This window comes from Moschus berezovskii, chromosome 14 (assembly GCF_049115385.1).
Source record: "Moschus berezovskii isolate FMDL1 chromosome 14, NW_MosBer_1.0, whole genome shotgun sequence".
Lineage (NCBI taxonomy): Eukaryota > Metazoa > Chordata > Mammalia > Artiodactyla > Moschidae > Moschus > Moschus berezovskii.
The window spans coordinates 33,566,121-33,586,909 of record NC_142473.1 but is presented as its reverse complement, the minus strand read 5'-3'; the positions used below and the strand labels follow the sequence as shown (position 1 = coordinate 33,586,909).

The 20,789-nt window shown below is 48.2% G+C and overlaps 2 protein-coding genes across 3 annotated transcripts; both read right to left on the bottom strand.

Annotated features, from left to right (window-relative positions):
• Positions 1-264: 264 nt before the first annotated feature.
• Positions 265-10,644, bottom strand: FOXR1 (forkhead box R1). Its single transcript, XM_055422499.2, has 6 exons — positions 10,515-10,644; positions 2,780-2,854; positions 2,441-2,685; positions 1,973-2,199; positions 753-991; positions 265-293 (listed from the first exon to the last, which is right to left on the bottom strand). Exons 1-6 carry the CDS (start codon positions 10,573-10,575, stop codon positions 265-267), a joined length of 876 nt encoding a protein of 291 aa, XP_055278474.1. The 5' UTR covers positions 10,576-10,644.
• Positions 10,645-17,648: 7,004 nt separating this feature from the next.
• UPK2 (uroplakin 2) lies at positions 17,649-19,830 on the bottom strand. 2 transcript variants are annotated; one of them, XM_055422497.2, is made up of 5 exons: positions 19,730-19,830; positions 19,122-19,256; positions 18,800-18,974; positions 18,508-18,578; positions 17,649-18,140 (listed from the first exon to the last, which is right to left on the bottom strand). In XM_055422497.2, the coding sequence occupies exons 1-5, from the start codon at positions 19,803-19,805 to the stop codon at positions 18,004-18,006; spliced, it is 594 nt and encodes a 197-aa protein (XP_055278472.2). In that variant the 5' UTR covers positions 19,806-19,830; the 3' UTR covers positions 17,649-18,003. The 2 variants fall into 2 exon arrangements, with proteins under 2 accessions (XP_055278472.2, XP_055278473.2); XM_055422498.2 differs by having other exon boundaries at positions 18,800-18,938.
• Between the last annotated feature and the right edge of the window lie 959 nt (positions 19,831-20,789).

Sequence of the window (20,789 nt, the reverse complement as noted above, 5' to 3'; positions counted from 1 at the left end):
CATCTCCCCCCCAAAAAAAAAAGAGATCTCGAAGAAGGTTGAGTATTTTCTTCCTTTGAGGAAAGAAGAGTATGGGCTCCCTTTGCTGCACACCAGGCAACGGGCCCATTGCCTCTGGAGCATCCAACAGCTCTGAGGGCAACCCGTGTCCAACCTCAGCGCTGACCTGAACCTCCCCTGCCACCTCATCCTCAGACCACACACACACACCAGGCTGCTGCAGATTACTTTAATAAGGCAGGGGCTGATGGTTGGCTCTTGGAACTAAAGGTCAAAGAGGGAAGACATCACATCTGAAAGGAAAGAAGAAAGTCAAAGGGATCTGTCTGCCCCTGCAGCTGCTCCTCCCTAAGCCTGGGACACTCTCTCATGGCAGGCGACGTATGCACTTCTCTCTCAAGCTCAAATGCCACCTGGTCTCCAGGAGAGGAAAAAGCCCCCTTTGGCAGAGAATCTCCCGTACCATGTTTCTCACTTCGTGTGGTCACCACCTGTCCAGGCTGCGGGGCTATGAGCAGCGCCAGCTGCTTCTCCCTCGGCTCCTGATACCTCACGTTCCATGCTCGTGTATGTGAGGACCCCGCAGGCAGGCACCACCCCAGCATCTCAGAACATCTCTGGCTTCTCCCCTTCCTCCAGAAGCTGCCCCCCTCCACCTTGGTGTGACCCTGGTTCCTTCCATGCACACCCGGCCTCGGATCAGGATCTTCAGGTTCCCTCCCCTGGGCCTCACATATGACAAGGCCTCACACCTGGCTGGCTCATGCACTGTTGGATCCTTTCCAGCCGGGTGGAGGCCAAGGCACGGGCCTCTTCTGCAAAGCGGCGGTGTCCCTCGTCTGTCAACTTCCAGAGGCAGGATCGGGGCCGTGAGCTGGCCCCACCCTGCATGCTGACTGGCACCTTCTCGAAGCTGTCTCGGAAACAGAGATTGTGACGCACTGTATTCTTCCAGCCTTCAGGAGCCGTCCGGAAAAAGGGGAAATGTTGTCTGTGGACATGGAGGAATGGTAAGGAGAGGGGTGGTCTTTCCGGGAGATGCCTTTCCTGGAGAACATTCTCACCCAGGGGCCAGGAGCCCTCAGCCCTCCTCTCAAGGTGGTGAAGCAGAAGCTGGCCCACGAGGCACTGTGCTGACTAGGCCTGTGGCTGCGGAGCTGGTACAGAGCCTCACCCTCTGAACTCAGTCCACTGCCCCCACTCCCAGACTCGCTTTCCTTCCTCCCTCCCTCCAAGGGCTCAGGACTGACACCTGGAACAGAGCTGAAATCAGGCCAACCAGCTCCTGTCAGAGGAATCCTGGTCAAGGACACCTCTTGAGGATTAATATTCTGTGACTCTGACTCTTCTAACAGAGGGAAAAGGTCTGCAAAACTCCTCATACTCATGGGTACCTGACTGTCAGAAATGTAAATCCTTTCTCAGCTCGGCTTCCCCGGGTCCCTGGGGGCCAGGCCGTGCCAGATTAGTTTAGTCCAAAGGGAAAACGTGAGAAACTGCTGGGGGATCTTGAGAGGGAAGATGAGAGAATTTATGACCCAGGTGAAAATATGTTTTGAAGAACTAAGACAGGGACTTCCCTGGTGGTCCAGGGGTTAAGATTTCGCCTTTCCATGCAAGGGGAGCAGGTTTGATCCCTGGTCAGGGAGCTAATAGTCCACATTCCTCGTGGTCACAAAACCAAAACATAAAACAGAAACCATACTGTAACAAAAACTTAAAAAAAGAACTAAGCTATAAGAAGGTTGGAGTCTCTAAGATGTGAGGGGTGGTGGTGGCTATGCTGTCTATATAAGGTGAGGACACACATTCGGGGACAACCCGAAACCAGAGCCTGGGGACGGGGAGGGATCCTCTGGGATACATACAGGGGAGCTGAGGCAGCAGCCCAGGGCCCCCAGCCAGTTGGAAGGTATCAGAGCAGGGCCCAGCCCCCTCCCTTCGCCCTCCTCACAGGGCCCCCGGCACATACCGAGTGAAACTGTAGATCTGCTGCACGTTGAGGCCACAGGGGGCACTGTTTCTTAATGCCAGTGCAATTAGGTGGAAGTAATTGAGAGGGGGCCGGGACCAGAGCCTCCCCTTCTGGCTGTTGGCTTGCAGAAGCCTCCGACTCTGGAGGGGGGCCGGTTTGTGAGAGGATGGGAGAGCCACAGAGGAGCGGTCATCCTGGTCCTCGGCCTCCTCCTCTTCTGTGAGCTGGAGGAGCACAGAGTAGGAACTGGTCCTGACTCCATGGTCTCGACTCCAGAGGTGCGGTGGCAGGAAGGGGTGGTGGGCCAGGGCCACCATCTGGGCTTCTCCCCAACCCAGGAGAGGAGGGGCACAGCTAATTTCTGAACCCATTAACCCTTTGTCAGTCCAAAGAAAACAGAGCTCTCTGCTGCGTCATCATCCCTGAGCCCACCCCCTGCCTAGAGCCCACCCCAGAAATCCCTACCTCCCAGTTGCTGGGGGAGGTAGCAATCCGCTTCCAAGGGGAAGACTGGTCTCCAGGGGGTGACAGTGACTCCACCTCTGTGGCTTCGGGGCATTTGGCAAAGTCTTCTTTTGGGACTGGCTGCGGGGAGGCAGCTGTGGTTATCAGATTCTTCCCCTTACTGGGTTCTGGGACCTCCAGCTTTCCAGCGGGGAACACGATGTTGGGGTCTACCCACATCCACAGGTTGGGCTCAAAATCTGGACCTGCAGTAGAGAAAAAAGGAGACTGTGGCCCATAGCTCAAGGACTTTGGGTGTCCCGCCCAGGCCACAGGGCCATGTCACTTCCCTTCACTTACCATCTTTATCAGGGTTGGGTTTTTTTTCCAGAGGTAGCATTGGTGGCTCAACTATTCGGAGTTTATATCTGGCAACTGGCAAAAAGAAAGAGTTAAAACATCCTAGGATTTCCACTGTGGCCCCAGGGTCCTGGGAGGTGGCTGTGGGCCCTGCCTGGGAAGTGATGTCTTATTCTATGGGTTTCCCCTTACCTCTCTGACCTTCTCATTATCCTCTGCATTCTTCCCTTCTCACCCCACATTACTTCCTTGAACTATCTCATTAACGCCTGTTACTTCAGTCAGTCACCATCTATAAACTCAAAGCTTCCATATCTTTATTTCTAGCCTAGACTTCTCTGTTAGCCCTTAAGTATAACTGTCTATGGGATAACCCGCAAGCACTTGAACCTGGAAGGCTACAGTCACAAGGTCAAAAAAGAGTCAGATACAACTTAGTGACTGAACAACAACACATATATATGTATTCTTTTTCAGATTCTTTTCCAGTCTAGGTTATTACAAGATATCAATATAGTTACCTGTGCTATACAGTAGGTCCTTGTTGGTTATCTATTTTATATATAGTAATATGTATCTGTTAATCCCAAACTCCTAATTTATCCCTCTCCTCACTTCCCTTTTGGTAACCATAAGCTTGTCTTCTATGTCTGTGGGTGGAAATCATTCTTGTCTCCTCTTTCCCATGGAGCCGCACCCAATCAATCACCAAGTTCTACCATCCCAGTCCAAGCCTGTAACCTAAAAGTTCTGTTTACCTTCTTTTCTTTAACTTATCATATTGCAGTTTTGAGCCAACTCATTGGAAAAGACCCTGATGCTGGGAAAGATTGAGGGCATAAGGAGAAGGGGGTGACAGAAGATGAGATGGTTGGATGGCATCATCCACTCAATGGACAGCAGTTTGAGCAAACTCCAGGAGATAGAGAAAGACAAGGTAGCCTGGCATGCTGCAGTCCAGGGGTGGTAAAGAGTCGGACACAACTGAGCAACTGAACAACAATTGGAGTTTTGAGTGATCTCCTAAAAGGTTAATCCAATTTTGCCACCCTTCACTGTAAACTTTTGGATGGCTTTTCACTGCCATTGGGCCAAATCTAAATTCCTTAAGAGAGTCTATAAGGCTCCAGACTCTCCACCCATCTCCAACACATCTTATCTAGGAAGAGCCTCAGTTCAGTTTAGTCTTTCAGTCATCTCTGACTCTTTGCGACCCCATGAATCACATCACGCCAGGCCTCCTCGTCCATTACCAACTCCCGGAGTTCACTCAAACTCATGTGCATCGAGCTGGTGATGCCATCCAGCCATCTCATTCTCTGTCGTCCCCTTCTCTTCCTGCCCCCAGTCCCTCCCAACATCAGGGTTTTTTCCAGTGAGTCAACTCTTCGCATCAGGTGGCCAAAGTATTGGAGTTTCAGCCTCAGCATCAGTCCTTCCAATGAACACCCAGGACTGATCTCCTTTAGGATGGACTGGTTGGATCTCCTTGCAGTCCAAGGGACTCTCAAGAATCTTCTCCAGCACCACAGTTCAAAAGCATCAATTCTTCGGCAATCAGTTTTCTTCACAGTCCAACTCTCACATCCATACATGACCACTGGAGAAACCATAGCCTTGACTAGACAGACCTTTGTTGGCAAAGTAATGTCTCTGCTTTTTAATATGCTATCTAGGTTGGTCATAACTTTCCTTCTCAGTCGTGTCCGACTCTTTGCGACCCCATAGACTATACAGTCCATGGAATTCTCCTGGCCAGAATACTGGAGTGGGTAGCCTTTCCCTTCTCCAGGGGATCTTCCCAATCCAGGGATCGAACCCAGGTCTCCCGCATTGCGGGCAGATTCTTTACCAGCTGAGCCACAAGGAAAACCCTTCCAAGGAGTAAGCGTCTTTTAATTTCATGGCTGCAATCACCATCTGCAGTGATTTTGGAGTCAAAAAAAAAAAAAAAAAGTCATCCACTGTTTCTCCATCTATTTCCCATGAAGTGATGGGACCAGATGCCATGATCTTAGTTTTCTGAATGTTGAGCTTCAAGCCAATTTTTTCACTCTCCTCCTTCACCTTCATCAAGAGGCTTTTTAGTTCCTCTTCACTTTCTGCCCTGGTGGCTCAGACAGATGGTAAAGCGTCTGTCTACAATGCAGGAGACCTGGGTCAGGAAGATTCCCTGGAGAAGGAAATGGTAACCCACTCCAGTACCCTTGCCTAGAAAATCCCATGGATGGAGTAGCCTGGTGCAGGCTACTCCGTCCATGGGGTCGCAAAGAGTTAGACACAACTGAGTGACTTCACTTCTCTTCTTCTCCTATCAGCATATCTGATCCTAGGTCTTCCCATAAGCTGTTCCCTTTCCTGGAAACCCTCTTCCTGCTTGCCTCATTAATTGCTACTCACCCATCAAGTCTGTTTAAACATCTTTCTAAAGCAGCCTTCTTTGACTATCTGTCCAAACACATAGCACATATTTTATTCTAATTGCTTGCTTAGAGTCTGTCTCCAGGTCTGTTTCCCTCACTGCCTTGGACATGGGAGGAGCTCAATTTAAATTGAGCTTTAAATCCATCCACCACGAATGGATACATGGTGGGCTCATCAGAGTAAATTAGGTATATATTAGAGCTAGCTGCTTGGTATGAATCTGGCTTCTGGTCCAGTTAGGGGGAACTGGTTTTGTCTCCCTCATTGTCCCCATAAGTATCATATTACAGAAGAATCTAGGTCTTTGTCTGGAAAATGATGATATACTTATTGGAAAGCTCGGTCTCTAGAAAGGAAAAAGTAGTAAGAGATATAAGAAAGAAAAAAGCAAAACTATAATCATTTACAGGGAAAAAATAGATTAGCATAGAAAACCATATAAAATTGATATAGTAATAAAAAGTATTAGAACTAATAGGAGTCCAGCAGGTTTGATAGATATAAAAGCACCATACTAATCACCACTGTGCCTCTATACCAGCATTAAGAAACTGGAAAATAAAATTTTTTCCAAAAAGATGCTGTTTACAATAGCAACCGAAGTTATAATGTGGACTTTTATGTGAAAAAAAATGTAATTACTATTTGAAGACCTAAAAGACTTCAATAAACCAAGACATATAATACATATTACAGATGCCAATTGGCTTCCCAGGTGGCACAGTGCTAAGACCCCATCTGCCAATGCAGGAGATGCAGGTTCAATCCCTGGGTTGGTAAGATAACCCATTCCAGTATTCTTGCCTGGGAAAACTCATGGACAGAGGACTCAGAGCAGGCTACAGTCCATGGGGTCACAAAAGAGTCAGACACTATTTAGCAACTAAAACAAGAATAAAGCTGCCAATTATTCTCAAATTAACCTATACATTTAATGCAGATATTATAACACATAAATTAGAAGGGTCTGCACAGTAAAACTCACAAGGGGAAAAAAAGTCAATAGATAAGAAACCAGAAAAAAAAAAATCATCTCCCAAACTCTCAATTCTCTGACAGACAACTCCTACAAATCAAAAAATAAAAGGCTAAGGCAAACCTGTTTGTGGGTAAAAGATACGAATCAGTATTCAGGAGGGGATACCTGAAGAGGCTCAACCTCATGAGTCAGAGGAACACAATAAAAGAATGAGATAATACTTTACATGGAACTGACAGGAATTATAAAGACAGGCAAAAAAAAGCATTGGCAAAGATGCAGTGAAACCAGACCCTTTATTAGACTGCAGATCTGAATAGCAACTGGTACCGGTGAAAAGTAATCGAGCAGCACTATAGATTACTGTCTGCCACCGGGTGTGTCTATTCTAGTTAACAGAGAATTTATACACTCATCTTCATTGTTGCCATCATCTACCAAACTCTGGTCCACTCCCCCTCATTCAGAGGAATTCAGTTCCTGGCTCACAGTCACTAATGCTACTCCTGCCTTCAATCTTGGCTATTTTCAGTTGATACATAGATGATTCTCCAAAGACCCTGGTCTCCAAGTTTTTAAATTCTTCTGCTCCCCAAATTTTGCCTTCCATCCTAATATAAACAGTCCTTCTCCCTGTGATGACCTGAACCAGTAACTGCAACCTCTCCATAACCTCATTGTTCCACCTGTAGAAGTGCTGCACCACCTCCCCTTTCCAGCCATCTTCTTTTCAACCCCAACCATCTTTTGATACCGTGATTAACACCCATCCACTGATCTATGGCTTTGGAGCACTGGTTTGGAAGAGATGGATTCAATCAGGGTTGTGGTTTGGCGTAGCAAGTGTTCCAGAGCCAAAGGAATTGATGGTGTATACAAGAGAGTGTGTTTGACTGCGGGATTCCAGGTTTAAAGAGAGAACTTCTTCTCTAACTCCACTCTTTGAAAGCAAAAAAAAAAGGTGACAGGATCAACAGACTGGTAATCTCAGTGGGTCAAAGGATAAGGTCTCTGTCCCTTCTGTCCTTGCTCTGACACAGGTGGCTCTGTGCCTCCTCAAGCATACCCAACGTACTTTTTTTTTTTGGTGGGGGGAGCTCTTGGAGGTTTGTGGGATCTCAGTTTCCTGACCAGTGAGCAAACCCAGCCCTGGCAGTGAAAGTGCCGAGTCCAAAAAACTGGACTGCCAGGGAGTTCCTGTCTCCTCTTTTCTGATGCTGGGAAAGAGTGAAGGCAGGAGGAGAAGGGGGAGACAGAGGATGAGATGGTTGGATGGCATCACCAACTCAATGGACATGAGTTTGAGCAAACTCCGGGAGATGGTGAAGGACAGAGGAGCCTCATCTGTTGCAGTCCATGGGATCACAAAGAGCTGGACCTGATTTAGCAACTGAACAGCAAGAGCAACAACAGCTCTTTCCTGTTATTAATTTCTGTCTCTGGACCATATCAGCATTCAAATATGCTGTTAATTCTCTGATCTGATCTTATTAAAAAGAAGAACTTGTCAGGACTTCCCTGGTGGTCCTGTGGTTAAGACCTCACGCTCCCAATGCAAGTGGCTGGGTTTGATCCCTGGTCAGGGAACCAGATCCCGAATGCTGCAACTAAAGATCCTGCACGTGTCAACAAAAGCCAAAGATCTCGCAAACTGCAACTAAGACCCAGTGAAGTCCAAGAAACAAATACGAATATTAACAAACAAAAATTGTTGTTCCCACTTTCTGTGCCAGGCCACTACTCCATACTTTTGCTTTCTTTTGAGGCAGAACTCCTTGAAAAAATTGCCTGTACTTTCTGTCTTCACTTCCCCTCCCTTCCACTCTTAAATCCTTGCCAATCTGACTCCTCCACCACTCCCCCAAAACCACTATGCTTAAGGTTGCACTCTACCAAAACCATATAATCAGGACTCTGCTTTGATAACTCCAAGTCAACCCACCCCTGATCTGATCTCTCCTGTAACCACTCCTTCTTTAAACACTTTCTTCACTTGGTTTCCAGGAAAAGACAATCTCAGTTTTGATTCCCAATGGTCATTTCCTCAGTTTTTGTTGGTTATCTCTCTTCTCTCCAATCTCTTTAGAATGGAATGCCCCCTAAGGCTCACTCTATTTTCTCCCCTTAATTGCCACATGTGTAACAAAGACTTTCAAAATTCCTATCTCTCCAAAATTCCTCTCTCTCTCCACAATTAAGACAGATCTACCAGCTTACTCAACATTTCTACTTGGATATCTAAGAAATATCTCAAACTTGGCATGTAAAGAACAGAATTCCTGATTTTCCTCCCCAGATTTTCCACACAGACAACTCCATCCTTGAACCTGGTCAGCCAAAAGCTCTAGAGGAGTCATCCTCTAATCTTTTTTTTTTTTTTTACATAATACATCCAATCCATCAAGAGAATCCAGCTGGTTTCTTCTCACCACATCCTCCACCACCATCAGCTCTTGTCTGGATTACTACTGTTGCCTCCTAAATAGTTTCCTGGTTCCCAGTCTCTCTATACTTTTAACCCAGCAGCCACAATGATCTTTTCAGGCTATAAATCATTCAGCATGAGCTATGTAATTTGTAAACCCCAGTGCAAAAGGAAAATGTGGGGTTCCCTGTTCAAAAATTATTAAAAATCTTGACAGTGATAGCAGGACATCAAACCCAGTATAAACACCCTATGTAACGGCACAGGTCACTCCACTTCTAAACCTTTCAACTGTACTAAATCTTACTCAGAGTCAACCCTAATGCCCTGAGAGGGAAAGAGGGCTCTTCCTGACCTCTGCTCCACGTTCCACACCCTCTGAACTCTTCTCTTTATTTACTTTAATCCAGCCTCACTAGCCTCTGGAGTTCCTCAAACACTCCAGGCATATTCCTTTCTGAGGGCTTCTTACAGGAGCTATTTCTTCTGCTTGAGAAGCTTTTCCTCCAAGTATGGTCCAGCTCACCAGCTCACCTCCTTTAGCTGTGCTCAAATATGTTCCTGGGACTACCCTGGTGGTCCAGTGGTGGTCCACTGGCTAACACTTGGTGCTCCCCATGCAAGGACCTCAGTTCAATCCCTGGTCAGGGAACTATATCCCACATGCCGTGACTAATATATATAATATATATATATACATATACACATAGACAATGTGTGTGTGTAATATATATTAATGTAAACTACCTGTGTGGCCCCAGTAGAATATCACCTCCATGAAGACTTGTCTGTTTTGCTCATGGTGTATCAAGAGTGTCCAGGATAGTGCCTGGGAAAATTGGAGGTGCTCAATTAATATTTCTCTTTGTTTTGCCTTGTGGTATGTAGGATCTTAGTAACCAGGGATTGAACCTGGGCCCCCTGAATTGTGGAATCTTAACCACTGGACCACCAGAGAAGTCATTTGATAAGTAAATAGTTCTTGAATCAAGACACAGGAATGTTCAGCATTACTCATGGTGACAAGGAGTTCCAATGGAGCTTTGTCTCCATCAGTAAGAAAAATTAAAATACAAAAAGATAATATATGCAGATGATAGAATATCACACAGCTCTCAGAAATGATGAATCAGATCTTCATTTAGCAACCCAAATAACTCTCAAAAACAACGTGAATGGGGGGAAGCAAAGAATATTATGTACAGTAAAGTTACCTATAAAAGTAAAATAATGCTAAACAGTTTTCAAAGATACATTTATCTATAAAGACATTAAATGGATTGGGAGTGTGGGACCTGAGGAAAGAGGGTGGGGACTGAAGGAAGAAAATGAATTAATCCAACTACTTTGCCCAAACAGATGGCAATCATATATCAAGAATGTAGTAAGCAATTACCTCAACTCTCAACACCTGAGAACCAAACTAAAAAAAAGTTTTTTAAAAGACAACGGTCAACTATCCATTCAGCAAATACTGAGCGAGCGGCTCTAGGTGTCAGACAATGTATTAAGAGGGGGATACGGCCACAGACAAAATTGATTAAAAAAATCTTTTTTTTAAAGAGAAAGATGATCGAAATCCGTAGCGTGCCCAAACGGCGTAGGCGCCACGGAGAAAAGGCTGAAAAGAGATCTAGAAAGTTTTGCGACGGCGCCCGTGAACGAGGGCGGAAAAGCAGTGTTCAGGCAGGCCCCTGCCTTCCGTGGGGAGGCTGGGGCCCCCTCGCCTCTTGGAAAAAGTCGGGGCGGGGACGGGGCGCAGCAAAGCGGGCAAGGGGTCCAGAATCGCGACCTGCTAACCGGGCTCGCGAGGGCGGGCGGGGAGCCTCCGGCCTGGCGCGCCCACCAGCGCCCCCTCAGCCGTCGCGGCGCGCCCGGCCCCCGCGACCCCCGTCCCGGACACTCACGGTTCTGTTCGGCTAAGGGCAGGTGCGACGTGGTGACGGCCACGAAGGACTCGTTCCCCATGTCCCAGTCCAGCAACCCCGGGACCCGGCCATGGAGGCTGGCCCAGAAGTCGACGTGCTGCAGCTTCAGGTCCACGGTTAGGGAGAGCAGGGCCAGCCGGCACAGGGTGGGCGAGTCGGGAGAGCCTGAGGCCGAGGCTGGGAGGCACGTTCTTAAACCCCCGGCGCTGATTGACGTGCGTGGAGCCGCGCAGGTGTGCCTCGTTGGGCACCCGCGACCTCTCGGGCCCACGCCGAGCGCCCCCGCCCCGCCGTTTCCACAGCCCCTCACGCTCTCACTGTGGGGTTTGGGGACCCTGGGGATTCAGAAGGGAGGGATCCCAGGTTCTCTTTCCCCTCCACGTTTGCCCCAAGCTCTTTATTTGGTAAATCAGTCTACCAATCAAGAATGATCCTGTGATGGTATTAGTAGCTACTTCTCTAGAAGTTTGGAGGATTTCGTGGTTTATCCAAGATCGCATCTGTAAGTGTAAAGTGGAGATGGGATTAAATGGTGGTTTTTATTATTTTGTGTCATTTTTTTGGAATGGTGATTCTTAAATTTTGTTTTTCATACTTTCCAATTTACAGAAAAGTCCCAAGACTGCTATAAAAAAAATTCCAGTATATCTAAGTCCTGTAATCAATTATACCAATTATTAACATTTTATCACATTTTGTTTTTCTCTCTGTGTAAGACATATATTACCTTTTTCTGAACTGCTAGAGAGTAATTTGCTGACGTCATGCCCCTTTACCCATAAATACTTAAGTGTGTATTTCTTGAAAACCAGGATATTGGTTTACATAACCAGAAAATCAGAAATGAGAAAAGTAAAAAACTTAACAAGGATTCAATGAAAGTGAAAGTGGCTCAACTGTGTCCATTCTCTTTTTGTTTGTTTTGTTTTGATAGGTAAGAAGTAGATTTGTTCAGATTCAGAGAGAAGCACACTCCAAAGACAGTGTGGGCCATCGCAGAGAGCAAATGCAGCTGCGTCTGACCCTCTGTGACCTGGGCCAGAGTACTGGAGTGGGCAGCCATCCCGTGTCCAGGGGATCTTCCCAGCTCAGGGATCGAACCCAGATCTCCTGCATTGCAGGCAGATTCTTTACCATTTGAGCCACCAGGGAAGCCCAAAAATACTGGAGTGGGTAGCATTCCCTTCTCCAGGGGATCTTCCAAACCCAGGGATCAAACCCAGGTCTCCCACATTGCAGGCAGATTCTTTACCAGCTCAGCTACTAGGGAAGCCCTTATGGATTCAATACTGTATTTAAAATACAGATCCGATTCAAATTTCACCAATTGCTCCAATAATGTGCTTTATATGACTTTGCTTTATTATCTAGAATCCAATTCAGGATCATGCAAGGCATTTAATTTTTATGTCTCTTTAGCCTCTAATCTCGGAGAAGGCAATGGCAAGCCACTCCAGTACTCTTGCCTGGAAAATCCCATGGATGGAGGGGCCTGGTAGGCTGCAGTCCATGGGGTCGCTACGAGTCAGACATGACTGAGCAACTTCACTTTCACTTTTCACTTTCACACATTGGAGAAGGAAATGGCAACCCACTCCAGTGTTCTTGCCTGGAGAATCCCAGGGACGGGGGAGCCTAGTGGGCTGCCGTCTATGGGGTCACACAGAGTCAGACACGACTGAAGTGATTTAGCAGCAGCAGCAGCAGCCTCTAATCTGAAGCAATTTCTCAGACTTAAATCTTTCATAACATTGGCATTTTGAAGAGTGCAGGCCATTTATTCTGTAGAATGTCTTTTATTTTAGGTTCCTGTTTCCTCATGACTAGATTATGTAATTTTGGCAAGAATGTCAGAGAAGAGATGCTGTTTCCTTATTAGTACATCACATTAAGAGACCCGTGATGTCAGTTTGTCTCATTATTAGTGGTATCCATTATGTTTTTCAACTGTGAAGGTACCTTTTTTTTTTTTCTGTTTTGTAATTAGTAAGCAATTTGTGGGGAGATATATTAAAGTGATCTAAAATCTTGTTTCTCGTCAAGTTCACTAATTCTAGTGTCCATTTATGATTCTTGCCTAAATCAATCATTACTATGATGGGTGTGAAATGATGATTTTAATTTTTTTTTTTTGACTGCACCTCCGATCTTGTGGGATCTTCGTTCCCTGACCGTGACAGTGAAAGCACTGAGTCCTAACCGCTGGACTGCCAGGGAGTTCCCTGATTTTTCTAAATCTGTCATTCTATCTCCATTTATTTTAGTTGGCATTCTTTTGTAAGAGCTTCCAAGGTGGCGAAGTGATAAAGAATTCACCTACCAATGCAGAAGGTGCAGGTTCAATCCTTGGATCAGGAAGATCCCCTGGAGAAGGAAATGGCAACCCACTCCAGTGTTCTTGCCTAGGAAATCTCATGGACAGAGAGGAACCAGAGCGGGCTACAGTTCATGGAGTTACAAAAGAGTCAGACAGGACTAAGCACAGCACAGCACATTCTTTTGTAAAGAAGAACTTTTCTTTATCTCATATTTCTTTGTTACCAGTATGGACTCAAAGGATTGATTCTTATGTTACAGAGTGGATTATAATTCAGTACTGTATTTGTTTTATCCTTAAATTGTTCATATTTGGCCAGAGGGTGAGGCAGCCCGCTCTGGTTCCTTTGTGCATTCTGGGTTTTCCCATCAGAGCCCATTCACCCTGTACTGTGTTGCCAGCTGCTTGCCTCCTAGACTGGAAACTTTGAGAGCACTACCTGACACGTAGGAGACCCTCAATAAATGTTGTTTTAACTATGGTGAAAACAGCAACTTCCTTTTAAAAAATTTACTGGCACCCTACCTTTAATATCAATAATAACAGTAACTTTTATGATAATTTCCCTAGTTATAAAAATAATACATGTCTGATGCAGAAAATTTGGAAATATAGAAAGCACAAAGAAAAAGACAAGAAAACAAAAATCATTCTTGTTATCCACCAGAGATAATAATTAATTACATTCTGATGTATAGTATTCCAATCTTTTTCCTGTGTTTCATTTTGTTTTATATGAAAAGTTATTGTAATGCATCTACCCTTTTATAGCCCCTTTTAAATTAATGTATCATTTGAGAATGTTAATATCATGCAAATCATATCTCTGATGAGGTTAACACCCAGAATGTATAAAGAACTCCCACAAGTCATCAAAAAATCCAAACAACCCAGTTTAAAAATGGGCAAAGGACTTGAATAGACATTTCTCCAGAGAAGAAATACAGATGTCCAATAAGCACATGAAAAGATGTGCTTTTATATCATTAACAGTAGAGAAATGCAAATAAAAACCACAGTGAGATACTACTTCATATCCATTGGGATGGCTATTATAAAAAGAAACAAAGAAAATACAGGCAATAATAAGTGTTGACTAGGATGTGGAGAAATTGGAATCCTTGTGAATTACTGGTGGGAATGTAAAATGGTGCAGGCTCTCAAAAAAAAAGAAAAGAATTACTATATGATCCAGCTGTCTCATTTCTTGGTTTATACCCTGAAGAACTAGAATCAGAGGTTTGGACAGATATCTTTATACCCATGTTCAAGACTGCCTGTTCACAGTATCTAAAACGTGGAAACAGGAAGATCCCACAAGATCGGAGGTACTTTCACGGTAAGAATCTGCCTTGCAATGTAGGGGACTTGGGTTGGATCCCTGGTCGGGAACCTAAGATCCCCCATCCCTGGGGCAACTAGAGAGAAACTCACATGCCTCAGTGAAGCGATCACAAAAGATCCCCTGTGCCGCAACTAAGACCTGAGGAAGCCAAACAGGTGTATTTTAAAGATGGTTAAAATCATAAATTTTGAGTTTGTATTGTGTGCTTTGTCACTCAGTTGTGTCCGACTCTTTGCCACCGCATGGACTGACTCCATGCGGATTCTCCAGGCAAGAATACTGGAGTAGGTTGACCCAGAGATTAAACCTGCATCTCCTGCATTGGCAGGCAGATTCTTTACCACTGAGTCACCAGGGAAGCAAAGAATGAATGTGCTGTGCTGTGCTTAGTCACTCAGTCATGTCCGACTCCCTGAAACCCCATGGACTAGAGCCTGCCAGGCTCCTCTGTCCATGGGGATTCTCCAGGCAAGAATACTGGAGTGGGTTGCCTTGCCTTCCTCCAGGGCATCTTCCCAACCCAGGGATCAAACCCAGGTCTCTCGCATTGCAGGCAAATTCTTTACCATCTGAACTACCAGGGAAGCCCTTTATGTTCATATTACCATGATTTTAAAAATGTTTATATCATCCCCCTACCCGCATCCATTTGACAGAACTCTAGAAGCAGAGCGCAGGAGGGAAACTGAAAATTAATAAATAAATAATGTATATATCAGTAATTTCCAAACTTTGATGCATGATCTTTAAAAAGTACTAATGCCTGACTCCCACCCCCAGTCATTCTGATTCTGGTGTAGGATATGGCCTGAGTGTTGGGATTTTTAAAAGTCTCCTGGAAGATTCTAATGTGGGGCACAGTTTGGCTCTTGTTATTGTTGCTGAGTCGCTAAATCATGTTCAATTCTTTCGGGACCCCATGGATTGTGGCCTGCCAGGCTCCTCTGTCCATGGGATTTCCCAGGCAAGAAGCAGATTGTCATTTCTTTCTCCAGGGGATCTTCCCAACCCAGGGTCTCCTGCTTGACACGCAGATTCTTTACCACCATTGGTCACCTGATACAAAGGGCCAACTCAGAAAACACCCTGATATCAGGAAAGATTGATGTCAAAAGGAGAAGGGGGCAGCAGAGGATGAGATGGTTAGATAAGATAGCCTCACAGACTCAATGGACCTGAATTTGAGGAAACTCCAGGAGATAGTGGAAGACAGAGGAGCCTGGCAGGCTGCACTTCATGGAGTTGCAAAGAGTCAACAAGACTTAGCTACTGAACAACAGCAACAACTGATGCTCTTCCCACAATACAAGAAGAGTGGGCACCATACCTCCCTTGGCTGGTACAGGTAGGATGGGAAGAAGGGCCTGAAGGACTCTCCCTGACGCTCCTGCCTGACTTCAGGCCTCAGGGGAGTTGGACCACCCAAACTAAGGAGGGTCCCGTGTTCACCTCCTGTCATCTATCATGACACTTATTGCAATTTTTTATTAAGTTTATTTTCCTGTTCACACTTCGGGGAATCTCTCTTCCCCTCAGTTCTGTGTAAGTTCCATGAGGGAGGAAGAGTGTCTTTTCACAGTCTATTTCTAGCACCTGGCACACAATAAATGCTAAGTTACTGTCTGTGGAATTAGTAAATACTGTTGCCCTTCTCTTCCATTGCCTCCCTCTCCAGGATCTTCTAACTCTGTGTCACTTTTTATTGCTTTTGCAGTATTTTTGGCACACTTTTCCTAGCCCCACCTTCTCTTCAGGGGCTTGTTGATTCATCCATTTGCTCACTGGTTCTATAATATATATTGAATATCCACCATGTCCCAGGCACCACAAAGGTACTATAGGCCCTTGGGAGCAAAGAGACAACTCTCAGGAAACATAAAGTCTGGAGGGAAGACCACTGAATAATCACATAAACATAGTAATAAACAATAGTAATGCCATGAAAGACAGAAGGGGAGAACCCAACCTAATGGTGGGGGTGGGGTGGAGGTCAGAGAAGGCTTCCCTGGAGAAGCTGGGTTAACTGCAAATAGAATGGAATTGGTGGGGGTGGTCTTAAAAGCAGTGTACGCCTAAGGAAGGGGCTTCCGTGGTGGCTCAGATGGTAAAGAATCTGCCTGCAATGTAGGAGACCCAAGTCTTCCCTGGATTGGGAGGACCCCCTTGAATAGGAAATAGCAACCCGCTCCAGTATTCTTGCCTGGACAATCCCATGGACAGAGGAGCCTGGGGTCGCAAAGAGTCAGACAGGCTTAAAGAAGAGTCTGTGCAAAGGCCTGGAGGCAAGAGGAAATGCAGGACATTAGAAGGGATATAGTGAGAGCTGTAGGTAGTTAGGGGACAGACCCAGGGCTGGCCTTGAAAGTCACCGCAAAAATTTTGGTCTTTACCCTAAGAGCAAGGCAAAGATCACTGATCCTTAGAAGGAATAACATATTGGAGAGAACACAAGTGAATGAGGGTGACCACTCCCCCTCTTTCCCCTCGGTTATGCAGAGTACCACTTTTGCTCCCTCTGGCAGGGTGTTCCACTTCTTCTCTCTTCTCCTAGTGCCCTTTAGCCTGTTCTTCACTCCCCCTGTAACTGTAACCCCTCTTCCACCACTCCCTGCCCCATCCCCAGCACCCTGTCCTTGGGTCTCACTCTGGTGGCCTTCTGGCTTTTTTCCCTTCGCTGTGCTGGTTATTCATCATGATGAAGAAGAAAGCCAGTGCTTTCTCCAGTTGCAGAGCACAGGCTCTAGAGTGCTTGGGCTCAGTAGTTATGGTGGCTGGACTTCTCTAGTTGTGGGATCTCAGTCCCTCCAGGATTGAACTAGCACCTCCTGCATTGGAAGGCAGATTCTTAACCACTGGACCACCAGGGAAGTCCTGGCCCTCTGGGTTGTTTTTTGGTCAGAGCCTCTCTTTCTGCAGCACTTCCCCTTGCTCTCCCCTTTATTGTATGGACTAAATTCTTCCACAAAGGCCCTCAGGCCTCTGGGTCCCATGTGGTGGACCAGCCTCTGCTTCACTCCCACCCCAGGGCCCTTGGATGGTGTAAAACCCACAGTCCAGGTGTGGGTCTGAGAACTCTGACTCTTGGATTCTTATCTCATCCGCACCTTCCTGCTTCCTGGGAAAAGTAACTGTGGGGTTCCAGGGCAGAGAGAAGACTGGGAGCTGCCGCAGCCTGGACATAGATTCTGTACATTTGCCCAAAGTAAAAGTTAAGTGAAAGTCGCTCAGTTGCGTCCAACTCTTTGTGACCCTATGGACTATACAGTCCATGGAATTCTCCAGGCCAGGATACTGGAATGCGAAACCGTTCCCTTCTCCAGGGGATCTTCCCAACCCAGGGATCAAAGCCAGGTCTCCCGCATTGTGGGTGGATTCTTTAACAGCTGAGCCACCGGGGAAGCCCAAAGTGGAGCCCATTGAAGAGAAACACACACAGCAAGGTGGCATCAGGCTTTATTGTAGGGACTAAATTCACTGAGGGAGGGAAAAATTCCTGTCTGTCGGGGTAGAGCGGTTAAAGAGGTGAAATGGGAGAAAAACCAACTCTGACAGGAGTGGGGTGAGGGCAGTAATAGGGAGTGTTGGGCCAAGGGGACACCTTGGGGATGAGAAGGGGACGAAGGGAGGAAAGGGCTGTAGTGGAGGAGGGAGGGGAGGCGATGGCACTGAAGGAGCCCAGGCCTGGTGCCTGTGGCCTGGGAGCAGGCCGTCTTCTCAGCCGTGGAGACAAGGGCAGATGCAGAGCCCCGGGCTCTGAACACGGACAGTGCCTTTGACTTGCTGCCTGCTGCCCGGGGCTGTCCTCCTCACTTTCGGGCGCCCAGTGCTAGGGCGATGATCAAGCCCAGAACCAGCAGGAACATGGCGACCGAGAGCAGCACTGTGATGACCACCATGCCCCCTGTCCGGGCCATTGCAAGCCCAATGGATTCTGCCTTCCTTCCTGTCAGAAGAGAGGAGGGAGGCAGTTCTAGGCAGGAAGGGCCCCCACCCTGCCAAAGGCTCCCGGCCCGGCCCCTCATCCATTCATCCAGCCAGCCATCCCCTCATCCATGGATTCATCCGACCAACCAACGAATCATCAGATAAACATTTATGAAGCGTCTCCTACGTGAGGCATTCAGAAATTAATTGGACACAGTCACTACCCACGAAGTTTAGCGGTGCAGGGAAATGTGTCAGCGGCCACTTAAAATGCCAGGAGCTCAGTGTGAGGATAGAGGAAGGCAGAGAAGCTAAGGGAGGATAGGAAGGGGCAGGTGGGGCGAGAGGGGCCAGGGAAGGCTCTGGGGCCCTGAGACGTTACTCACGAGGAAGTGTGGACATTGAGATTTCTCTGCTGGACTCGGTGGATGCCCCCTTTGTCACAAGGTAGGAAATGCTTTTGTGGTGAGGTTCGGGAGAGGAGAGAATCCTCGGTCAGTGTCCAGGACTCAGAGTATGAGGGAGCCCAGGCCTCCCCCTCCGCGGCTGTGCCCAGGAGAGGCCTGTTCTGTTAGCTGTGCCCCTGCTCTCTCCCCCATACTCACCACATCCCACCGCCACCGCTCCTTTTCCTATAGCCCTTCCCACCCATGCCCCAGGCCCGGGTCTGGTACTTACTAGTATTTGGTTCCCGGTGCCAGGTTTGTCACCTGGTATGCACTGAGCCGGGTGACCGTGAAGCCAGACCCGCTGTCCACCACGCTCACCAGCTCCCTGCGTCCGCGGCACGGAGGCACCACGAAGCTAGAACTCACCACTGGGCAGGAAATTGGTGACGAAAGGCAGGGTCGGGCTTTGAAAGGCCCCAAGGAGAAGGGCAGTATTAGAGGAGGGATGGTGGGTAAAGGGGGTCCGCAGGAAGGGAGAGTGGGAGGAGGGATGCCTGGCACCCTGGCACGGGATCTATGGGGACTAGGGGTGCCGGGGGCGAGAAGCAGACCTGTGCTGTCATTGGCTCTCCGGACAGTCAGTGTGGCGTTGCCCCCTGTGAGGTGGCACGGGGGCAAGGCAACTAGCAGGCTTTCCGTCATCACTGGGGACAGCAGACCAGAGAGGCTTGAGATGTTGAAGTCAGCTAGGGGGCCAGGAAGGAGGTCAGGGGAGGATCAATCCCTTTCTTGCCAACAGAATGGCCACCCTATCCACCCCTGGGGGTCCTCTCTAAGGATGAAGGGTCCCTTCCACTCTGTGGTCGGTTTGCAGAACCTGAGTCTTTGCCTCTATGACCACCAGGTGGCAGGCTTGGGCTGCAGAAGCTGGGTACTCAGCCAAGCCTAAAGATGCAGGGGTGCTAGGAAGGGGCAGCTCCCAACCCCACCCCTGTCCAAAGCCTTGGTCTCTTCCCCACTCCTGCCTACCTCCTGGATCTGGAAGGGGACAGGCGTGTGCCCTGGGCCCAGTGACTGATGCCTGGTCACTGCCATCACCAGTTTCCCAACCCCAACTGGCTAGACCAGCCCCTCTTTGACAGCCCTGGAAGGCACAGTGCCTCCTCTCCAGATCCCCTCTTCCAAGCCCCTCCCCACCCCGGCCAGAGATGGCAGAGACCTGCAGCCTGGGAGGCCAGGACAGCCAGCAGAATCAGGATCCAAGACAAGGTCCGCACAGGCCGTGGAGATGCCATTGCTGGGCTGGAAGCTGGTGGGCTGTGACTGCCTAAGGCAACTGAAGCCCTGCCCCGGGAGGCTGTCTGATTTTGTCCTGGGGGTGTGGGAGGAGCTCGAGGGGAATCCTGCCCAACCTGCCCCTTGGGCACCAACAGCCTCAGGGGAGGCCCCCAGACAGGTTTTTCAGGATGGGGAACTAGCCCTCAGGCCAGGAGGGGGAGGGCCTGGCTGGAGCTCCGTGGCTTAGTCACCACAGAGGGGCAGGGGAACTGAGGTAGGGGTGGAAAATCCTTCTTCTGGGGCACCCACGTGTAAGAGCATGAGTGTTCCTGCCTGCACGAGCATCTAGAGCCCGGCCTGTAGAGGACCACCCCCCTTGTGGTGGGGGTCTTCCCAGGAGGGTGGCAAGTACTGAGTTTGCCCTGATGTGTGGGGAGAGGGGAGTCACCCTGAGGGGCTCCTGAAAGGGCCTTGGCTGGGCAGGAACAGGAGAGAAACAGAGAAACCGGCAGGACAGGGTCGGGGCATCAGAGCCCAGGGCCCCAATTCTCGGCATCCACTGAGGCCCAGGCACTGAACTCTGGGAGAGGCAGAGGGGTATGGGTGCCAGTAAGCACACAGGGCTTCCCATTCCTCTGGAGAGTGGGCCAAGGATGCCATGGAGGACTTCCAGAGATCGGAGAGGTGGGCACTGACCTGCCCAGTGGGGGTGGGGGAGGCTTGGTCAACAACATTTGCTGAACTGTTTGAAAATAAAGGGGAGAGAGAGAGAGAGAGACGGAGGGAGAAAATGAAAGAGAGACACAACTTCTCCAAAGGCCCTCCCATCCCTGTGCTGTTTAGAGAGCCATGAAGGAGTTGTGAGCAGAGACGGCAGATGGGAGGAGAAAGCACCTCTCCCGGCCCGGGCAGGCAGGCGCTTTGCTTGCTCTACGCTCACCCTCACCGCCAGCGCGGGCGGTGGACCTTATTGGTTCCTTTCGTGGATGTGGAAACTGAGA

Excerpts from the sequence above, each read along its gene's own strand:
- FOXR1 (XM_055422499.2), bottom strand. The coding sequence starts at position 10,575 with ATGGGGAACGAGTCCTTCGTGGCCGTCACCACGTCGCACCTGCCCTTA. Across the intron at positions 2,855-10,514 it reads GCCCTTAGCCGAACAGAACC|TTGCCAGATATAAACTCCGA; the intron begins GTGAGTGTCCGG and ends TCTTTTTGCCAG. Across the intron at positions 992-1,972 it reads CAGATCTACAGTTTCACTCG|ACAACATTTCCCCTTTTTCC; the intron begins GTATGTGCCGGG and ends CCATGTCCACAG.
- UPK2 (XM_055422497.2), bottom strand. The coding sequence starts at position 19,805 with ATGGCATCTCCACGGCCTGTGCGGACCTTGTCTTGGATCCTGATTCTG. Across the intron at positions 19,257-19,729 it reads CCTGGCCTCCCAGGCTGCAG|CTGACTTCAACATCTCAAGC; the intron begins GTCTCTGCCATC and ends CTGGCCCCCTAG. Across the intron at positions 18,141-18,507 it reads CTCAATGTCCACACTTCCTC|GAAGGAAGGCAGAATCCATT; the intron begins GTGAGTAACGTC and ends CTCTTCTGACAG.